General features: G+C 35.8%; 1 protein-coding gene across 2 annotated transcripts in view; it reads right to left on the reverse strand.

Annotated features, from left to right (window-relative positions):
• The window catches only part of UNC13C (unc-13 homolog C), a 167306-nt gene that overhangs the window by 54461 nt on the left and 89167 nt on the right, over window positions 1-23678 (reverse strand). For both annotated transcript variants that reach the window (XM_059858311.1, XM_059858312.1), the window contains 6 exons: window positions 22307-22470; window positions 15581-15731; window positions 13136-13204; window positions 11775-11864; window positions 10861-10989; window positions 1965-2098 (listed from right to left, as the gene is read on the reverse strand). In XM_059858311.1, coding sequence (XP_059714294.1) covers window positions 1965-2098; window positions 10861-10989; window positions 11775-11864; window positions 13136-13204; window positions 15581-15731; window positions 22307-22470 — 737 coding nt within the window. The remainder of the gene's footprint in view (window positions 1-1964; window positions 2099-10860; window positions 10990-11774; window positions 11865-13135; window positions 13205-15580; window positions 15732-22306; window positions 22471-23678) is intronic.

A 23678-nucleotide genomic window follows, 5' to 3' on the forward strand; every position in this document is an offset into this window, starting at 1 on the left:
TACTCCACTGATTCACTGCATGACCATGTATTTCTAATAAGGAGTCACATTTTTGCAGTATTCTGTGTACTCAAGTTATATTTCCCATTCATCTATTTTAATCCATTCCCTTTCTGGGGTAAGCAGGGGTGAAAAGGCTGTCTTACTTTTTCTCAACAGCTTTTACATTCTGCTTTTGTGTTAGAAGCTTTTCTTTTAAAAAAATGTGTCCAAAGCACTCTGAACAGTTTTTCAAGTTTCTTCCACCTAGAGCCTCTTCATCTTTTACTTCTGATGTCTCTACTTCTAAAAGACAGGTTATTCCCTGCGTTCACTCTTTCACTTACAAAACAACAGCAAAAAACCGAGAAAAGTCAGAGACACAAGCTCTCTCCCTTAATCTGTCCCAATTCCATCCACTCCTGATTCTCTTTTCACATCTTACACAATCATTCATCTGTACTTCAGGGAACCTACTAATCCCCTTAGAGGAATGCTGTTCTTTATGCCTTTACCTTCTCCCTCACATTTATATAAAAATAGAGCTAGAACAATTTTTAGGATAATTAACCCGCAATTACACTTGTTTAATTTCAATGAAGAGAATGAAATGAATCACAGACATGTATTTGTCTCAACTATATATTTTACAATTACTGTATTATTTGTACAGCCTGTCAGACAGAAGGTTGAGCTTTCATTAATGGAGAAACTTGACACTACGATATAAAAATTGAGTAAACAGGAAAAGTGTTTTTTTTCCTCTATAGGGTAAGAACTTATTCCTTAATAAGGTCAGTGCAACAAATAATTAACAAAGAAATGTTTATTATCCAGTACTGAAGTGATACTCTATTTCAAGTAAAGGAAGGAGTCAGAAGTCAATGACTTTCAAAGTCTTACAGCTTCTGGTTATCACCAGGAGGTTTCTTTGTCACTTTTGCTATGGGGCCATAAATAGAATGGTACCTTTTATCAACAGACAAGCACATCTCAATGTATAGAGTGCCTTCTAGTATCTACCCTATTTTGGCTGAATAAACCAGATTGTTCCTGCTCCCCTTCAGAGCATTCAATTAAACGCAATTGCAGAAACCTCTATTAATTGTTTAGTCATAATACAGATGTAGGTTTCAATGTTAACTTTTGTAGAAGTCATCACAGCCCAGATTTTCTACAATCTCTCTGTAAAATGGCTCCAAAGAGCTAAAAAATTTCCCCAGGGCTTCATAACGTCACATTTCAATTGGTGCAAGGCCCATTTCTCCAGCTGTAATATGTGAAACATGTTCCTTTTCACTCTTTCTATATATTTCATGTTCAAAGCCCAGCACTGCTTTTTTTCCCTGTGTTTATCAATTGTTTCTCTCCTTTCTACTCATGTATCAACCTTAAATTATTTGACTTGTCTTGGTTATTGATTGTACCTCCCTCATCTGCTACATTTTCAATTTTGAGAAGTTAAATCACATCTCTGGGATATTGCTCTCCACTTCACACATTTTCAAGTCAGTCTGGCCAGCCAATTATAAATTCAGATAGGGTCTTTTTGTGAAGTTCTTTTTTTATTTTTTTTTTTTAACAATTACATGCCTAGAAAGAAACCTAAAAGAGTTTCAGCACGATTTGAGCACCATGTGTGCCATGATACTCCCATATCATCAATACCATCACACTGAAAATTCCCTTCACTGAAATGTCACTGATGTTTCCCTTCTATCCATTTATCTCTCATGTAGAATATTTTGCTACTTAAAGTTTTGAGATGACCCATATATCACCTGTCCTTAATGTTTCTAAACCAAAAGTTTTTCTTTCCATTATCAGAGAACTAAGTTTTTATGAAACTCTGTCAATGAAATATTCTGTATAAAAATCTCAACCTAGATTCTATTTAAAATACAACTTCTGATTCAGGTGTATTTCTTATACTTATTTTAATAAATCCATGATTCTTAATATTTTTGGGGAAAGTAATTACTTACTGGTTCAAGATTGGTGTATATGCTGTTTTATCTTCATCTATAATGGTGACCATCAGAGTAATCAGCTGTGCCCAGAAATCCAAATTCTTTGTTGTTGGTCCCTGTTCTTCTTTAGGAACTTCTTGTTTCTTACTCTGTTAAAACAAGATTGAATATATTTTTATTAGAGAAAATACTATGGGAGTTCCACCTATAGATTATTCCTTGGTTGGGAAGGGTGACATATTGAGAATCTTGAAAATTTTGGACCAAGACTGGCTGACCAACAAAGCAGAGCATATGAAAAATGGTACTTGTCTGTGCACAAATATAAAGAACCATAGTGAAAAGATTGTCATGTCAGCAAAGGAGATCAATAGAGACTTGGTTTTTAGTGCATGCTCACACTGTAATTAGATACATTATTAAATTCTTTGCTGTGCTGAGACTCAGCAAAGGTAGAATTGTCAGCTGAGGCAGAACTTTTATACCCAACACAATAAAGACTGAAAAAAATCAATGCTGAGGAGTGTTTAATGTTTTGTTTTGAATTATGTGCTGAAGGTATTCAGCCTAACAGCTGTTTATGATGTATGGTCTAAATGAAGAAGCAGTTGAATTTCCCTTTATTTTATTGAGAATTTTATAGTCTTTAATTTTATTATAATGTGCATTTACAGACAGACTTTGTCTCTACAATTTTTATTTATAAACTCTAAACCTAAAATTTCCTAGGCAAAAGTATTTTGCATTCCTTTGCTTGGCAGAAGGATCAGATTCCTTGTCAATGTCCAATAAATAAATTCACTGTAGGGACCCAAATATGAAAAGAAATATTTTTAATTCTGTATGGACACATACATGAATAATTTCTGCCACACAGAGCTGTCTGCACATGCTAGATCTACACATGCTCTTCTACACTGCTGTGTGAGATTGAAAGGGGTCTCAGATAGTAAGTCAGAAAATAAACATGTCTGTGATCCTGAAAGTTTAAACACATATTCCCTGTACTTCTCATTCCTAGTCCAACTATGACCACTTCAATGGACCTGGTTTCTTTTTGAATATGCCTAACATCAGATTAGTGTCACAGTGAATTAATTAAATGTTAATTTAACCCCAATTAACTTTTATCTACAAATAGCATTTAGAATGGCAGAAAGGGAATTTCAACAACACCTATTTGAAACTGTTTTTGTGGCCACTGTGGAATATTTTAGACAAGTATCATTAATCACACTGCTACGTGCTCAGATGAACCACAAAGGGTACCACCTCAGTGTCTAAAGCAACAGAAATAAAGCCCAGAAGGAGGTCAAAGGATGGTGGGTCTGGTGTCACCAACAATTAACAACTGTGCATGCAAATGAGAGTGCTTTTCAGAACAGCAATGAACATTAGAGTGTTAATGTCACTCATAAGGGTGTACATTTCCCTGGTATACATTAGATTTTTACTAAAAAGGCCTTGTTTCTACATCAAAGATGTATGTCTAACAGACCATTTTTTTTCTCAGAAGCTTGTTAAATCAAACCAACTGAGAGGCAGCTGTTGAAGACAGAGCCACCTCAAACACAGCTCAGCATCTTATCCAAGAACTCTATTTCCCAGCAAGTGAAATGTAGCTGTGACAGCTTTTCATGGCTGTGAATGTGAATCACAGAATGCAAAATTCTGCTCTTTAACAGAGATAGAAAAAAGTAACTGGTTTACAAAGTAATACCTGGACAAGGAGGTCCTTTCTACAAAAATTCTCTGGAAAAGAGATCTTTGTAAAATCTGTATGACCTTTTCAGAAGTCCCAGAGAAGGTATTTTTTAAAATAGTCTCACATTACAGATGTAGTTTTATGTCCTGAACAGAAAGTGCACACTCTGCCCATCCCTAGTTGTTATTTCTATTCTTTATCATAAAATCTACCTAGTGTGTTAGACATGCTCAGAATCATTCGAGCTCTTTTTACCTTATTATTATCAGCACTATTATTTGCTTTATGTACAGCAGATGCCTTTGTAGAAGCATTATAGAATTATGGAATACTCTGAGTTGGAAGGGGCCCACAAGGACCTGAGTCCAGCTCTTGGATTCCTGCACAGGGCAATGCTCAAAACCACAGTGTGTTTGACAGTACTACCCCAGCTCTGGCTTGGAGCAGTGCTATTATAATGAGGTAAAACAGTGGTGGAAATTTTATTTCCATTTAGATTTTTTTTCACTCTCATTGCACCCATTTGAGAAACTGTCAGTGTAAAAGCATGAACTAAATAGTTGTTATACCTAATTAGTGCAACATTGGAACAAATACAGTGAAAAGTTATAGGAGACCCTAAATACTGCTTATTATTGTAGAGGATGATAACAATGAGAATTTTTTAAAAATACAGCTGAAAAGGTCAAGAGGAACATAAGTTCTTGATATAGCAAGATGACAAAATGACTAATTAAACTGATGCTATTAGTGGTTCTTAATTTTAAAATTAAGGAGTTTCTGAAGTTTCCTGTCTTCTGTTTTTGTTTGATACATCACTAAACAGGCTCAAATCACAGACTGCTCTTCCAGTAACCAAGAGACCTTTCCAAATGCTGATATGAATGAAAGTTTGCCAATTAGCAGAATCAATTTCTTTTCCATGAGCTTTTTCACATAGGAAAGGTTATTTAAAATATCTTGATCTCCTGTAACATCACTTTGGATGGTAATGCTGCCCACATGCACAGAACCATGAAATGCCATAAGATGTCCTGTACTTTAAAGCTTAGTAAGTGACTGGCCAAAGGGACAACAATGATAATCCTAAGGGGCTTCTGCTGGCAGATGAGACAAGCAATAAGAGTAGATGATATCTCACCAACAAGACAGGTTTTTATACTCTCATCTTAATTGACTTGGGTACTTGTCTTTAGGATCACTCTAGAGTGGTAGCAAACACCTTATAAGAAAAGTGCCTTTAAAGAGAAGTCATATTATTCATTTGAGATTCACAAACACAGTAAGTACTGGAGATTCTCTGTGGGTTTTTTATTGCAACATCCAAACTAGGTGATAACTCTTTGTTTTTTGCTACATAAGACATCAAAATCAGAAAGAGGAAGTGTGTAAGAACAATTTTGCATAGGATATGAATCTAAATAAATTATTTGCACCAAATCATGTTTTTCTCAATTCCCTTTTAATGTCAATATACTAGTCACTGAATTCATATTCAAGCAATGGATCATGCAGCACAGAGCCTCCAAAATCATTACTGGTGTTTTGATACTCTCTTAAAGAGAAAAATAAAATGGAGAGGGAGTTTTCTGAGTTTAATGGGAAAAAAAAAAGGCTAAACTGTTGACAAACAAACATTTTGTACTCTAGAAAAGTGGCTGAGACTGGAGAAAGCATTCTCAGACCCAGTGTGAAGCAAGATTAAAATCTACATCTCTATTACCCTGAGACAAATCTGTAAAGCCTGGTCTGAGAAACAGAGGGCTTTCAACTTCTCCCATCACTGATTTTACCAGATTGTAGGATGAATGTCTGGTTTAATTTTCTTTGTTTTTATTTTGTTATGTTCTGTGCAGTCAATACCCATTATTATCTGTGTGACTTTGATAAATCGAATCCTATAATATCAGAAAGTTAGATATTGCTGTCTGCTGCAAGCCCCAAACTGGGTTTCAGAATACAAAACTTTCTGTATAAATAATGATACAGTGGGAATTCAATGGAAACCAACACAGTAGCCTTGATCAGCACAAGGCTGCAAAGGGCAATTTTATAGATCGGTCTTAGATAATGAAATATTAATTTTAACAATTCTTCCATATTTTAAACTGCATACATTACATATAGTATTACTTAATGTAGAATCACCAGGAAATATACAATATGCACTATATATATACACATATGTAGACATTCACATATAACACCTACCTATTTTTAGAATTTTATATAATTTTATTGATATTTTTAATATCTAAAAGATTGAAAATTTGGCCTTGCAGAAATTACTCAAGAGAGCCTAAATTCAGAAATCACTTGCAGACATGCATTCAAAACCTGTGAGGGATTTCCCTTGCAGTGCTGTTGCACAGTAACTAACTCCAAAACCATTAATATATTTGAAACTGAAACTGAAACTCTATTTGAAGAATCATCATAGAATAACATAATGGTTTGGGTTGGAAGTGATGTCAAGGATCATCTTTTTCATTCCTCTTGCTCTGGGCAGGGACACCTTCCACTGCTCCACGTTGCTCAGAGTCCCATTCAAACTGGCCTTGAACACTTGCAGGGATGGGGCACCCACACCTTCTCCAGGCAACCTTAATGTGCTCTCCAGTACCAACTGAAGCGGAACAGAATTCTTTTGGATTAATTCTCATCAAGAATTGTCAGCCTTTTCTTCAAGGACTGGCAGGTGAAAGGAGCTGGTTTAACTGGTCTATCTGTTTAGGGCAGAGTAACATGCATAGCTCCTCTGCAGTGGCCAGCTACATTACACTGGGGTTTTGATCTGACCCACCCACCCAGATGTGCTCTGCTTCTGCAGGGAATAGGTGGTGGAAGACCAAAGTGAGTCCCTCACTTATTGCAAGCTCATTGACTTCCTAACCAGTGTTCTCAGACAAGCTGCCAAGAAGAAATTATATCTGTAAGATCTGGTCTTCTTCTGACAGAAAATTCTCAGAATGGGGCTGGAAATATCATAGCACAAAATGCATCCTTCTGTTCTGAGGTAATTTACCAAATGTTTTTCTATTACAGGGGTTAACATGCTGCCCATCAAACACAATGCTGCAACACAAGGAGCGATCTCTAAGTACCCTCTGCATGCCAGATTTGAAGAAGTCAGAACCTTTTCAGTAAATTTAAAGCAATATATAAATACAACAAAGGGCCTCACAAGAATTATTACTTGACACTAAAATTTGCATGCCTGAAAAATAGGACTCTCTAGTAAACAGCTTTTGCTATTGCACTTTATTTCCCACTTCATTCTTCTGAATGTGTTTGAAAACCACAGATCACAGTCATGCTTCAATTTTTGCAGTATTTCTATAAGAAATAAATAATCTAACAAATTTTTTTCGTCATTTATACTAAAGAGAGAAAAGTACACTTTCAAAAACAGCTACGAGGCTTGGATTCCCAAATCCCAAATGGAAAAGTGACCAGGGACTCACAACTGAGTAAAGCAAAACTGAGCCAGCTCCCAAAGCATAGGCCCATCCATGTGCTCATCCACAGCTCTGATTCACAGATCTGGGGTGTTTTTAGCTCATTATCAACCCAGCCCAAGGTGCTGTACCCTTATGAGAGATGAATGGCAAGGGCAGTACTGTGCTGCTGCAGCTGTACCACCCCTGGCTCCTGAAGGAGTCAACTGCTCTTTGCTACCTCCAGTTTGCACCAAGCTGTGTTGTGACAACATGCCGAGCTGAGACAAGACTCAAGTAAAGGTCCCTAACATCAGGTAAAATATCAGGCCTGTTCTGATGAGCTGCTGTCAGATTTAAAGTACTTCAGTGTTTTATTCCAGTATATTGGTGCTATCAGTCATGAAATTATTTGTACTGATCAAGAGCTCTTCAGATAACATGAAGGGTACGGTCTGCATTTCATTGGTGTCACTCAGTGGAGAAGACTGCAAAAAGATTTATCGAAGGGACTTCAGTCACTGCGAGCACCAGCCAGATTTCAAAATTTGTTTTCTCAAGAAAACAGAAAGAGTGACGTATCTGTAAATTGAGTCAGAAAGCTATCAAAGTGCTTCCTAAACTACTTCTCCAGGATATGTCTTTTTAACTTAGGGTAGCTAAGCACTTCACTCAGCTAACCATTAATTAAAAGAGAAAATACTACATGTGTTGCATGAGGAGCTAGATAGTCCTTCATCAGAGGGCTTTGTCTCCAATAATGAGGATAGCAATATACATGTCAGTAAGACTGTCAAGCTATCATGTTTTACTGCCTCTGGTAGTCATTGGTTTTTTGCCATCAGCTGTTCTTTGTATTCTGGTGTGGAACTGTAGTACGACATTTTTGCATGCTGTTAGCATTTGCAATGCTTCACCCCAGGAAATATCCTCAGGGGTGATATTTTGCTGCAAGACATTAGCTTTTAACAGTGATTGCCTGCCTGACACGAAGGTAGAGAGCAATAAAGAGAGGAATTGGAGACTGCTGAGCATATTTTGTGATTTACTTTTTGTGTTCATAGTGGCAAATATCCAAAAACTCCAGTTCAAGCCCCTCAATTTTAACAGTCATTGCCCAATTTTCACCCCAAAATTAATCAATCTCACACAATCAGATCTGAAGCACATTTTCTCAAAACACTGTGGCAGGCATCTCTGAGAATTTTAGGTTGCAGCCAAAAGCATTTGCAGAAGGTGGTTACCCTGAGTTACACACAGATACACCCTGAGCGTGCAGGGGCCTCAGCAGGACAACATCTGCCAGTCCTCCCCCTGAGGGAGAGCAGGTGCTGACCTACATAAGAACCATTCCTTGTTGCTTCGGGGCTCACTGATCTCAGTGCTCAGTCTCACAGCTCAGAGCTCAGCTGTGCAGCTAAATCATGAACCTCCTGTGTGCAGAACCATGCTAGGATGAGCTCCCTCCCTCAGAGGGGAGGGGACCTCACCTGATGGGGAGAGACCAGAGATAAGGGAAGGGTACTGAGGAAGCTTAATGGTGGAATCTGGTCTAATCTAAGGGGCTTGGACACAAGCTAATGAAATGTTAATTACATTACTAGTTACTGCTTCATTATTATAACAGTGGTACCACAAGCCAGTCACCTGGATTCACTGGAAGGCCTCCAGAGCTTTGGTTCAAACAAGCTGCATATTCAAGTGTTCCTAAAACCAAACACACTATTGGATATACTGATAGGAAACCATAAGAGGACCATGCTGAACAAAGTCTCCTTGTACAACTCAAGAGCTGATGCAGAATTCAGGTAGTCTTTTGAATTAATTTTACTAATCTCTCTATTAATAAAGTTAGACCAGTTATATTTCTCAGAATTGTCTCCCACCTTCTGGGAAAGAAAGTTTTACTGTCTGGCATTAAGATTATATGCGACTGTTGCTTGAATTTTTTTAATGTGATTTGCTGTTAGAAATAAATTATTTTGAATGTGATCTGTTTATTTTAAATTATGTGTTTTACACTTCTTCACTTAAATTTCTTGCACTGTTTTGTGATTGTAACTGCACAGAAAATTGTCTGCTTAAAGTTTCCATATAAAACTGCCCCTGCTGGAAATCTTGTGAATGAGAACTCAAGAGGTGCAGAAATACAGTGAAATGCAGTTAACTCAAGTTTTCCAACAGAGTGAATACTTGTGGATTTTAAAAATTTATTTCTTATTTCACCATTAAGACCATTAAGTAGAGTGGTGTGAGGGAAAATATAATAACAACATTACCTGTTTTGCCTCAAATATAATTTAAGGGAGAGAACCCTTACTTAAGCAAGTTTTACATTCTCTACCAAGCAGAAAAGCTGTAATATATCTCTGCACTTGAAAACCATATTTTAAAATAGACAGGCTAAATGACTGTATGGATTCACAAAAAGAAAGTTGTGAATTTTTTGAATACAGTTGTCACAATGCTTTGCAGAGGTATGGCTTCATCACTTTTAGCTGTTTACTGAGGACTAGAATCTACTGATAAACTGCAGGCTTATGTAATACCCAGTCTAGCAGCACTCCGTATTATATTTACCAGACAAGATCAAATTGCTGCAGAGTAAACGTTAGGGAGAAAACAGAACAGTTTATGACGTAAATAGATGTGATGCCTGAAGCTGCTCCTTCCACTAATTTATACTCCTACTCAGCTTACAATATAATCTGTTGTAGGATAAACACACATCAGCACTAAGTGTGGAGTGCTCATTGGTGCTGGTGAGAATTTCTTACATTCAAAGCTACAGTTAAGGTTTTTCAGAAAAAGGAATCCAACAAGAGAAAACAAATTCTCATTTCAGAAATGTTGAACAGCAAATATCACTTTTCCTAAAACACAGGAATTCATATCCTGGATTTAAGAGAAATATCTTTCACTTAAATAAATAAATTCAAATCAATTTCATGTGAAGTCTTATATCCTTAGTATGAGCGTTCTTATTAATCATACACACACACAAAAAAAAAGTGCATTTGCCAAAGAACTTGGCTAGTTCTGTTCAAGGCTGGAATAGTCACAGAACTACCATTTTTTCCGTGTACCATCCAGAAAGCAAATACAAGGCACAGGTGGTACTATGATAAAGAAATGATGCTCCTTTAAGACAGTAATTACTTCTAACATTACTTGTAGAATGACCATATTATATTGAAAAATAAAGAGTGTTCTCAGGGATTTTGCATGACATTTGGAACACAACAAATGCTATAATTATTTTGTATTGATAGCTCAACCTGACAGACTAACATTAAGAAATCCTCTGCTTTCTTAAAGCAGTTACTAAAGCTTGGATCCAAGTATACAGCATTTGTACAGAATATAAGGCTGGAAAGACTATACCATTTTCTGCATATTAATTTTTTTTTCTAAAGCTACAGAAGTGAAATGTTAGATTTTAAAAGACTATTTTCCTTTTACAGATCTTAAATGAACAGTAATCAATCAAATATCTTCTTCCCCAAAACCACTGGACAATTTCACAGTCATGTCCAACTTGATGACTACATTGTGAGGTATTGTGTCCATTCTGACACTCATGTTAGACATTTTAGAGTTAATAGCTGTCTGTGGGTGTATTTATGGTATGTTGCTCCTCCATGCATAAATAAAATGAAAACTTGAGTGCTTTGATATGAAGGAGCACCAGAAGGCTTTTTTGATTACTGAAGGCAAACTAACAATAATGATTGAGCAATAGCACAGAACAAGTTCATTTTGACCTTACCTGATCCACTAATTGGGAGTAGAGATCATAGCAATTGTCAAAAATGTATCTGTAAGTTGAATCCAGGCAGGCTTTTACACAGTCTTTCACCACAGTACTGGCTCGAGGGGGGCTCTGCAATTCCAGGACCTAATTAAATATTTCATAAGTGGGAGAAGGTCAGAATTAGATTGAACACAAATATCCAAGTGTTGAATGGAGTTCTGTTATACAGGATGAAAAATATTCAAAAAAAGCAATGATAAAAATAATTAAAATTGTGTTGAATTAAGGTGGATTTAGTTCAAAGATACATTAAAACACATGCAATTAGATTTTGTCACTAAATTTTATTTAAATTAAAATATTTATATGATGAAAGATGCATGTGTGCCCAAGAGATTACATCTCTAAATCTTAGGGTTTACATTTTGTCAGTTTTTTTATTATTTAGGAAATAATTTAACTGTATAATATGTACTTTCCTTTGAATATCAGCCAAATAGCAGTTATTTATTTAAAGCAAAGGGTTAATATTTTTTGTCCATTTCAGGATATATTAATTCAAACTTTAACTTAATGGATTATTTTAATTCTCTTTATGTAGTTGCCTAATGCAATGGAATCACATGCTAAAGGTTGCTTTGTGCTTTTCTCTTCCATTCAGTAATATTAATCTGTACCATTCCATTCCAAAAATATTTCCATGCTTGACCACTTGGATCTCAACCTTTGGAGAGACCAAGGCAAATAGTTGTCAGATCTATTTTGCTGTTTGACTTGTGATTTTATTATATAAGTAGAAAACCCTTATTCTATATGACTCCTAAGGAGTTCAGCTAAGTATGCTTTAGGTGGCTTGACTTTAAACTAATTAAAAAGGAAAATTTTTTGTTTAGGTCAGAAAATTTATTTGCGCAAGTAAAGGGCAATACCTTCATCCGAAAAAAAGTAATGCTGGTAAGCAGATCCACAGTTGATTTCAGATCTTGGAGTCTTTCAGAATTGCTGGCAGGAAAATTATCCTGGTAAATCAGGGAAAGAGGAATCATGCAAAATTTGAGTTACAGGTAAAATCCTTGAATAACTAGTTAAAAACCCTCAAAGAAATCAGAAAGTGCTGCTTGGAAGGATTAGAGATGTTCACGTTACCCAAATTCTGCCTGTGAGGTAGTTAATGGTGAGCATCCTTTGGACATGAGTAGGAACACCTTTGATAATTCTCCTGCACTTGTAACACGAATAATTCAAAATATTGTGATATTTCCAAAACATGGACAGAATAAAAAATGTTACAAGAAGTCTGGAAATTGTTGCTAATGAAAATAATTAATGGGTTTTACATGGCACAAACATAATTTTGGGGCATAAATGCAGTAGTAAGTTTAATGTAGAAATAATATATTCAATTTTTGCTACGATCTCTGGGTTAACAGTGATGTGAAGTAGTGTTACTTAAATAACTTCTTACTAATGAAATATCAGCCTCATGCTACAATACTGTCTGGACAGCATTCTTCAAAATGAAAAGATTGTAGCATGAACATATCTTCTTCATGAAGGATATGGTTGTAAAAACCAAGTATGTGCAACTGCCATTCTCTGTAATGCCTTGGGGTTCTTTTAAATACTCCCTTTCTCCTCCAGTTTTGGAGAGCAGGTCACATGAACAGACAAGTCCTTGACCTGGAGGCTGCCACTCCTAGAAGTTGAAAGGAGAGGCACAAGTGATGAAACCCTAACTTTGGTATTGTCTAAAAGTTTCATGATCCAGTGGACTGGAGAGGGAGTTCAGAACCAAATGGTTACTGGCAGGAACCCAGTGCCTGCTTTCCTGAAAGGCTGGCTTTGGAGCACAGCTCAGTGGAAGGAGATTCCATGAGGCAGAAATGAAACAAATTCATACCAAATAGAAAAACAAGGAGACAAGACTCTTTCAACATTACCAGGATTTTAGCATGCAAGTTGTAGCAAAGATGTCAGGCTCCCAGAAAAAATACAGCAGTAACTGCACTCTGCACTACCTGAGTCAGTGAAGGCAATTCCCAGATGAATTAACTTAATCAATTTAAGACTAGTTATAGACCAATTTAATCAAAGTTGTTGAATACTACTCTTTCTTGAATATGTGATAATCCCTTGACCCATTCTTAGCTTTTTGGGAAGAAAATACTAAGTTTTTTTCTTTTTGTCAAATTGGGATAATATTTGTGTTAAACAGCTTAAATTCTGTAATTTTTTTTTCCAAAGGATTTGGGGGTTTCATGTTGACTCAAATAGAATATGTTGTACATACCCTGTACTTAGACAAATCAATCCTCAGAGAATTGTGCAATTGATCCAGCAGCTTTATGAACTTTTCTCTCTGTACAAAGAAAAGAAGAATATGTTGCACAAGAATTTGCAGGTTCCTGTAATTTTTGGGGTTTTAGAAAGCTTCTTTCCACTCCTAACTTATTTGAAAATCATTTTTTTTTCCATTATTTCATATACAAGTGATGGTTTGAAACACCTATGTTTCAAGGCCAGGCGATGCACTTCATTCACTTTATTTTCCCTTTCTATGTTGTATACCTGGTATGCATTAAACACTGTGCAGCTGTGCAATACATTAGGGAAATCACAAAGATTTTGCAATGCAACATTTGCCTGTCTTATATTTGCCTTGCAACTGATTAAACTCTTGAAGAAACCACCTCTCCCTTCCTTTAGTAAGTAGTAAATGATGCTCATTTACTACAGAATTTGGTGGAAAATTATGATTGAAAATTATATTTCTGAAACAGTGACTTTTGTAGGAATAAGTTAAGAAATACTAACACAATGAATTTATATTTTTTCCTTTCAAATGTGAAGATTAACTTGTTATCTTGATAGATGAAAGAGCAGTGAAAGTATTTTGCTGTGAGATTTCCAGCTGAGTTGTGCCATTCTCAAGTAATACTAATGAGTTTCTAATTACCATGTTAGAACATATTCCATAGTCTACTGCACAAAACTGTGAAATCTCAGCCTATGTGAAAGCAGCAGACTTCTGGAAGAAGCAGAAGCTGATAGCTCTAAGGGTGCACTGATTGTATCTGTACCATCCCTCAAATGTGATGATCAGGAATTTGAAAATAGAGTCTTTGTGCATGGTTTCTCATCAGTGGAGTTCTAACCTACACCAAACCCCACTAATTTGGCACAGTTCCCTTAAGGGATCAATCAAAAGAGAACTTTTTTGTCATGTTATAAAGCTCTCCTGAAATATTCAGTCAGCCAAATCATTCCCAGCTGTAGCCTGAGGACTTGAATTTGAGACGTTCTTTTTGATAAATGATGTGCAGCTATTCACTAACAAATGCCTTTTGACCCAGAAGCAGAATAATCTGATATTTTGCCTATAAGTCAATTGTTTGAAAAAAGAGCTCCAAATCTCTTTTAGTGATGCCTACTACTCTCTTTCTATCCATCTGTTGAACTATGAATTGGATTGGAAATGCATCAGAGGCAAACTGGCATTACCATCAGAGAAAGGACTTAATCTCTGCCCAGTCTGAGGACAAAAGTATTCTGATCATTAGAAAAATGGGAATAAAGGACAAAAATCCAGAAAAACCATTCTAAATTTCAAAAGTTGCATCAACGGTCTAATAAAGCTTGAACATTGAAAGAGAAGACTTGTTTCAACAAAGATATTAAGTAATTCTTGTTTTACGCATCCAAATGTATAATTTCATAATTTTATGTTGAAAATCTGATATTCATAATTCCTCTATTATTCTAATACTGGAGAAGAGTACTAGTGCCTCTAACACTACTTCAAATAAAATTTTGAATTTGAAATTTTAATGTGTATTTAATTAATTTTAATTATGATTAATATGTTATTTCATGTCAATAAATGGTATTTTATGAAAACTGTTACATCAAATATACCTTTGATAGCAAGCCTACAAATAAAAACCTTACTGAAAAAAGAAAAAAGAGGAAAGAATAAACACATTTTTCAGCATAAGATTGTGCTTATACCCTCTGTATAATGTGTAATACCAGAGCTATGACGGCAATCTCTTTGAATTATTGCTCTGCCTTACTGCTCTCAATTCCTCTGAGAGTAGGTGAAGAAATCAGAACAAGGAGTGAATGGATCTTTATTTCTTATCATGTTCAAAGACTAAGAAGTCCATGCCGTGAGATACCTATCCACAGAAGAAAAATTAACAATAACAAAAGAAGTATTACCACATCTTGAAATGCTACTATTCCTCCTGAAATTCCTGATACCTAAATCCAAGTCTTGGATAATTCACCAGCAAAAATTTCAGCAAAAATCAGAGTCCATTATTATGGATCCTTGTGAGAAGAGCAGCATTTATGGCTACATCCATTAGGCTAACATGAGTTCACTGATGACACAGTCCAAGAAAGGAATTGCATCCAATACTTAGTCTAATGCAGGTAGCAGTTTGCAAGGCCCACTGCAACAAAACCAAAACCTGTTTGCTGGAGATTTTAGTGCTTTGAATGTGTGCCAGTGCTTTCTACCCTCTATGCCTCACAAGGAGCTGAGCAGCATCTTCTCTGGCTTTTATGATGATTGATTTTAAAGATTCAGGGTAAAATTTCAAAAGCTAACAGCAACACTTACTCTTTAAAATGAGCAATTAAAAGAATATCAATGTAGAAGTTAATATGGAATATACTAGGAAAAAAAAAAAAGGACCAGAACTCTATTGAAAAAAGAAAATGTACTTACCCCAAAGTTAGTAGCAGCAAAGCGATCTGAGGCAGATACATTAGTTGCTGCTGTTGTGTGAGCATAGAAAGCATTTATATTGGCCAACAATGTACTCATAACTGCTGGAACACCAGGGCACATGTATTTAGAAGAGAGACAGGAAAAGTGCCTGAAATTCAAACAAACCAACAGTTATTAAAGATGGCAGGGAATCTTCTTCTTCTCCCATTATAATTTCTTTCTAACTCTAATGATGTAACTTTCAGGCTACCTCGTAGAAAATTGTTCAGCTGTATATGAGGAAAATCCATACATGTTTCACACAGTTGCCACTTGTTGCACACTGATATTTTCAAACTGGCCACATTAGTTTCACATTCAGTTCTTACTCTGTTAATCCTAAACACAAAAACATGACTTAATGATTTTAATTGCTATTAAACATAACATTAATTATTAAAGAAAACCTAAAAAGCAAACTCTAACTCATCATCATGGAAAGTCACAGAGATCTGCAGTAGAAAAAGATTTAAGTGTTGCCAACTAAAAGACTCAAACCAGCATTTTACTGTGGCTTTTATTTTACCCTACATTATTAATAAAAGATGCTTCAAGCAGCTTCTGGGTTCACCTTGATTTGAATTAGGCCATAACTGAAATTCTTCCCCTTTGATCCAGGCCAGTAAAACTTAGGTAATCAGTCTATTAAACCCAAAGCAGCCAAAACAGTGGTGCAACATAGCAGCACTGTTTACTTGTTTAATGAAACAGGAGATGCCTGCTGGAAGCATACAAAGAGCTTGTAACACAACAAAACATGAGAGGTATAGATGAATGAAAGATCTGACACCTGAGGAGAGTGAACATCATCATTGCAAACATAAATTCCTAATTTCAAGATCTATAATTAGGCAGAACTGGGAGAGAGAAAGGGATAAAGACTAAATGTACACAAATAGTAAAGAGAATGAAGGGGATTAGGAAAAGATGGTGGTAAAAATGGGTGTACAAGGAGAAGAGGATTAAGAAATTCTAATCAGGCTCTGTATGACTGAAGGTCCTGATCTGGCCACATGCTCCTCTTAGCTGGAGTCTCTGGCTCCTCTCTCCTGTTCCTCCTCAGGAGCATAAGGCAGAGCAGTGTGCTGGGCCTGAACCACCTGGGCACTAATGCCCTTCCAAGAAAAAAAATTGACAAAAGGTACAATTGAACTCTCCTCCTGAATTTAAGCCAAATGCCCTTAACTGTTGTCACTGCCCAAATCATCTTTCAAGGCATTATTCAAGATTATTTTCCTGTAGGGGCAATTATTAATTGCTATTATCTGCATTTTCCATAACTGAGAGAAACTGTTCAAAACTACACAGAAACCAACCACATGGGCCAAGACTAGAGCCCAGCATTCCCAGTTATGTGCTCATGGAATAGTGTTACCAAACCTTTAATTCATAGCCAGTATTTTCAAGAAGTGCTTTTGAAGACTGAAACGTGGATTCAACAAAAGAAAAACACAGTTCTCTACCCCTCGAAAAATCTTTCAAAACATATGTCACATGTTTTCTGTCAAGTAGAAGAATAATACTTTCCTTTGTAATAAAATACAATAGTGATGTCAGGTGGTTCTCACCAATGAAGGCAACCTTTAAAGCTTATAGAAATATCTCCTTATCTTTGAGTAAGTTTGGGAAATATATGTAGGGATGATCAGAGCCACTTATCAAAAATTGACAAAATAATTAACACTTTTAATACTGATGACCTTTAATTTCCAAAAGTCTTTTAGTGGACTTAAAGGTCCTTAGTGCCTGAGTAACATCAATCTGGAGATAAAAAGGCACTAATAACCCCACTGGACTTAGAGTCATACCTATAACATATGCTCTGCTGAGGGTTGAGGCAGGCAAAAGGAGCAGTCAGCAGCAAAGAAATCACTGAGATTGTTTCAATTGACCTGAGGGAACATGACAGACCATGGAAATATTGTTTGGGTCAACATTTTAAGGTGTCTTCTGAAGGTCCCCCTAAGTATTTCACAATGAACTACCTGTACTGAATTCTTGTTGTATTGCACTAAAGATTGTTGCAAATTCTTATATTAAGAATAGACCCTAATTGTACCAATTTTTCACAAGGAAAATTTAAAGCAATTGCTGTAATTTATGTCCTTATTGTATCACTGCACTGTTTCAGGTGTAATGTGAAAATTATGATAAAGCATGCACGACAGATTTTTGTTTCTCTCCATCATTTAATTAAAATCTCTAATGTTCACAGGACCTATTAAGTATGCAATATGGGTCATGACTCAGAGTGCTGCTAACTCAGGTTATCAGTTACCTGCAAGATACTTGGATTCCTTCTGCTTGCTAAAATGAATAAATCAAAGTAAACACCTATCCTTGTTTTTTCAGGGCTTTGCAAACAGTAGCTAGTAGCATGAGTTATTAACAATTTCTAGTGGGCACATGATGTCATAGCAACCATTGCTAAATCTCACACATTTTAGAGCAAGGCTGCACTGCATAAGCTGAAGCCAGGCCTGCTTGCTCCAACTTTCTTACTATATATACAATTTTCTGACCAATATGCAGTGCCTGGGATTCTTCCAATATTTCTGCTAGCATGAATTAGCAAAGAAAGGAGTCTAATTCATGTGCTGTACTCATCAGTAAGCAAATGCTATCAATAAAAAATTAGTTTAATGGGCGATTTGTGTGCTTTCTGTAATGCTGCCACATTAATTGAAAACTAGCAGGAGAACAAGATGATGTAGTTAGTGCCCATTAACCTGCTGGAATGAGAGCTATGTTGCTGATTGAGAATCATTAGGTTCTACCTGTGGTGACTTTTGCCAGTAAGAAGTAAAAATCTTATAGAGCTTTTATTGACTTGACTCTATTACATAGTAAATTCAGGCTGCTGATATTATGTGTAATTTCAGAGTCTAGTCAAACACCGTTGCAATACGTGCTCGGATTTTTGCCTTCTAAAGAGAAGTAAATTAAGTTGAAAGATGAATGACAGAAAAAAAAGTTACTTTTTCTTCACTGCAGAATGTGGCTTAATATATGTAGATAAATAAAATTTCAGTTTGATTCCTTCTAGACATTGAATTTACAGCATAAATTGCCATCAGTCCCCACAGTCATCAAAATAAAGGGCAGCAGGATCACTGTGTTTTTCTACTTTTTCTTCCTGCTTTTTGTGATACTTATTTTCCTCCCTATTGTCTCACACATCCCTGCTTGTTCTTCTGGGAGTCACACATACTAGTTGTGTGGCTAACAGTGTCTGTCTGGCTGTTATGCATCAAAAAAACCAAAAAAATTCTCATCTGAACCATGTAAGAGTGGCTGTAATGGTCTCGCTTTTCTTTTCCTAGTACAGACTTCATGAGGAATGGAAGCATAAAATAGTCATAAGAAAGAAGAGTGGATTATATAACCTATACAGTCAAGACTTCAAAGAGATGCAATTACTGCAACAAAATCAGTCTTTTTGTTGTATTTTAGTTTGGGTCGACGGCTGTTTTTCTACTCCCATGAATTCTGCATTTGGTAACTTAAAGCAGATTTCCTTGCTCAGGAACTGTGCAGTCATAATCTGTATCTTGAGAGCAAAACACCCCTTCTAAGTCAGCATCTTTAGGGAAAAAGCGTCTGCATTGTTCTCATAAAAATGTGGACATGCTCCTATCTCCAGCAAGAGGTGCAACCACACCTGAATTCATTATCTTTCTAAGTTTGGTGAGAAAGATCAAAGTAGGGACAATGATTAGAGCAGACAGGTAACGTGTGTGGTATCTCCTGGTTTGATTCCCACATTTCAGTATGAGTATATATTTACTGTGTTTAGAAAAGAAAGACTAAATTTTTGAAATATTATTTCTGTGCTTAGGAAAAGATAGAAATAACTATTGAGGGCCAGAAGGAAATCTTCAGGGTTTATTAAGAGATCATAGATGACAAAGCCACTATAATGAACCAGAAATAATAGACAAGTGGGATTATTTATTGCTGTAGTGGAACAGGTGCCAAATCACTTTAGACAGGGGTACTTTAGAGAAGCTTAATCAGGTTTATGTTGTGCAGAAATGCAGAAAGGCATATGTTCCCACTCCAGCATATGGCATCTATCTCTACTTAAAAGGGTCAAGACTGACTATCATTTTGTGGCAACTGAGACTTTTTATAACAGCTATCTTTAAAACAAATATGAATACAGCATCCTAAAACTCATGTAGCCTGATAAAATGCAGATGCTCTCTGGGGTCTGGATCCCAGGGTATTAAAGCTTAATCAGTTTTGCATTTACAAACACAAACATTTTAATTTCCAATGTTACCATGAGACATGCAGTAGAAGTATTCTGCAACTAGATTCTCAAGCAAAAAGTTCTTACACAATATTCCTCTGGGCAAAGTGATTACATTCAAATTCTCTCTCTGTCGTATAGTAGAAAATTGCTTTTGTTTTAGCAGAAGATCTTTGTTACAAAATGCAATCTGATAATTCTATTTTCCAAATCAAGAAGCTGTACATTTTCTTCCAGCCACTAAAACTTTTCCAGAAAAAAAGGTAATCTCATAAAAAGAAATAAAACCAGGAGATAATAGTGCAAATGAAAATTCCTCATGACAAATAGACTTAGTGTCTTCACTACTCCTCTTCCTGAAATCTGAATGCTCTGAGATGTGCAGATGATTCAGCAAAACAATGTATATGAATATATATTTTTCTCCAAGTATTACTTGAGATTACATGCATCACTGATTTTATTCCCAACTTAAAAAGGCTGAGGCCTTTCCCTCAAAAAGACAGTGCTCATTATTGACATGAAACATTTTAAAATATAAAGGGATGTGGGTATGGGGGCAATGAAATTTTAGCTTTTATACCTTGTGACTATCTAATATTAAATTCACTTTCTCATTACATCTGCCCTCAGATATCTGGTTTACAGTCAACAACATCAGGGAAATTTGGGTTAAAAGATATAGAAGAAAGCAAGAACAAAAAGAGGACAAGGCAAAATATGTCAATTAACTTCAAATGCCTTGGTTAGAATTTTTGAGTAAGGACTCCTGAAAAATGTGTTGGAGTACATGCGCAGCTCCATCTTAGATGTGCAAACAAAATTTACTTACTTTTCATGAATATCTGCATGTTATGTTATTTACTGAGTTAAAAATAAGGCATCTTCTTTATATAAAAATATAACCTGTCAATTTCTACCACTTTTAAGTAAAAAAGATTTTATGTACTTCTATCAGTTATATTGCTATTTTTGCAATGCTAACTTTTGCAACATCTGAATTTCTAAAACTGGTTTCAAACTTTTTCTGGAAAATTTTGCAGTACTTGAATACATCTAGAGATGAAGAAAAACAAAATTCAAAATAGTTTTACAGTTAAAGTTGTCAGTCAAAAATACAGCCATGTTATACTGAGATAATCAACTATTGGGGCTATAGTTAAGACAAAACTAATGCAAAATCAGCCCATTATTTCTTATGTGAATTGCTAATAACCACCCTCCTTTGGCAATAATAGCTCTTAACAATTCATTTCTGGTCAAGACTTGAATTCATTTCGATACACACAGCAGGAACAACTCTATCACTAACATTCTGGTAAAAATCCCATACCATTTTAAATCAAGTTATAAAATTACAATACCAGGATAAGTTACTAAACGACATAACAATCACACAGAGAAACTAAACACAGAAACACAAATACTCATGAAAGTCAACACATTAATTCCTCCATATGTAGTTTAAATACAAAACAGAGGAGCTCTCAAGTTTCATTAATTATTCTCTGCTATGCTGTCTAAATTCCTTGAAAAAAGATCATTAAAAATGTGTATAGTACAAAATACATTCCCTGAACTTCTGTTAGATGAACAATACAAGAATTCACAGACAGCTACATAAAGTGAAAGACAAGCTCATTGCAATAGTACGTGGCGTCAATATGTTCTGCAAAGAAAAGAAAGCTTGAGATTTTTAGATACCTTCTTACTTATAATAAGACTCTTCTTTTTAGGAGGTAAAGAGATGCAAAAATATGAGAGATGTTCTGATTAAAAATCCCATAATATCAGGTTTCTGTAAGAGAAAAGCCTGTATTTTTTATTTATAGGACTCATTTTGATCCCCTGCTTTTCTACAGCTCCAGCAGAATATAGTCCTTTTCACCAGAAAACTTTTTGCTGGATAAATTGAGACCACATGATGGATCTCTCACATCTGCAGGCCTCTGAGCTCTATGGTGCTGTGTTCTAAGGTGTTCAGACAGCTCCTTCGGAATGGATGATGCAGTAATAGGGCTCAGTACTGCTAAAAATGGTTTGCACAAATTATTTACATATACTGTGGAAGCTCACTGTAGCCACTAGTGAGCTTCCATAGTAGCAGAAAAGAGAACAGAGCTTGTGAAACCCTGTCCCAGTCGCATCTGGAACACTGGAAGTCTTTCTGAACTGTGTTACATATCAGTATCATAAGGATTAAGGAATGCATTAGCAGTAATACCAGTAACAGCTTATAAAATGCTTATATCTTAAAGCCACTGCAGATGAGAAGCACTTTAATGAGAATCAGATGGACAAAATGATAAGAATTTAAAGCCAGGAATGGAAGAGAAACAGTGAATGAATTCACAAAGGCTCCAGACTCGTTACTTCCCTCAAACACATTGCTGACATCAAAGCAGAAAGCCAGCCATGATGATACTTACGTCATAGCTTGATAAATATATTCAATTCCATAGCGCATTGCAAATTCATCCACAATTTCCTGTGCAGCATCATCAAAGTACACCTTCCAGGCCTCATCACCTTTCACCTCAGGGATTTTCACCACACCATTTGACTTCACTTCCGTCAGGTAATGGAACAGATTCTGAAGGTAAGAAATGTTTCAGAAATGAAAGTTTGGCTTTTAAGAAGCATTCAGAAAATATATCCTTCATATAGTCTTCAAGATGTTGTTAGTCAATTTTTGATTTGTTTATTTTTCCAAAGACTGGCTCAAACTAGTCAGCAAGCTTGTGATTCCGCAGATTGTATCTTTTTGATATAAAGTCCTGTCCATTAACTGGCATGGAAAGACTGCAACACAAAATAGTACAGAAACGACTCTTTTATATGCCCTTGTTAATGAATGAAATAATAATTTTGTAATACTTTTACAGAGTGCTTCAATTTAATTTGCACCTGTGACCAACACATTTCAAATTCATTATTTAAGCCCTTCAGTTACAGGGAGCTAATAGAAATACTGCAGGTGCCTCTCAAGTTGTGCAAGGTGTGCAACAAAGCTTAGGTTTTGTACCATTGGGAGCAAAGCTAGGATTTGACATTCATGGCATAGAATTCATCTCAGATTGCCTAGCTCCATATGTATTCACAAATTCTACACCTTCACACGTATCCACAAAATCCAACAGATTTTATTTCCTTTTTTCAGTGATTGGAAAAAAACCCTAAAACCTCAAAATAATTTCAGTTTTGTTGATAAGCCCATAACTGTCTCTTAGATTCTCTTAAACCATTTGAATATTGTAATTTACTTCGTAAGTCCAACCTTTGCAATTTCAGGTCAAAATTGATCAGGACAAATGCCCTAAATATCTGATTTTACAAATGGTGAACAATGGGATTTTGTGGCTACATGCTAGTGGTGAACCGTGAGCCATGTATTAGCTATCAGCTTTCAGAAACTACTCGTATTTCCAGAATAGAATTTCTACATGGATGACTATGTGAAGGAAGAATAATCAATCGCAAAGAAAATCTTTCAGAAGACACACCTATTTATCAGTGATGATTTTTTCAATGTTGACAAAAGCAAACTAGATGAAAGGAAAAATTAGATTTTATAGTGTTTGTGTTTCTCCTTTTTCTCACTCTCCAAAATATGTATTATTGTAGAACAAAATAAATACTTTACAGTATACTTCTGTAACATATAGAAATGTTTGTATATTCCTGATGCTAACAATCATGTATCAAAGGGCTAAATAAAAAAAAAGTACAGGTAGAGTTTATCTGGCTCAAACTCTTTTTCTAACACCTCCTAGCAGGAATGATCTGTTTGTTGGTCTTACG

This window comes from Haemorhous mexicanus, chromosome 13 (assembly GCF_027477595.1).
Source record: "Haemorhous mexicanus isolate bHaeMex1 chromosome 13, bHaeMex1.pri, whole genome shotgun sequence".
Classification (NCBI taxonomy): domain Eukaryota; kingdom Metazoa; phylum Chordata; class Aves; order Passeriformes; family Fringillidae; genus Haemorhous; species Haemorhous mexicanus.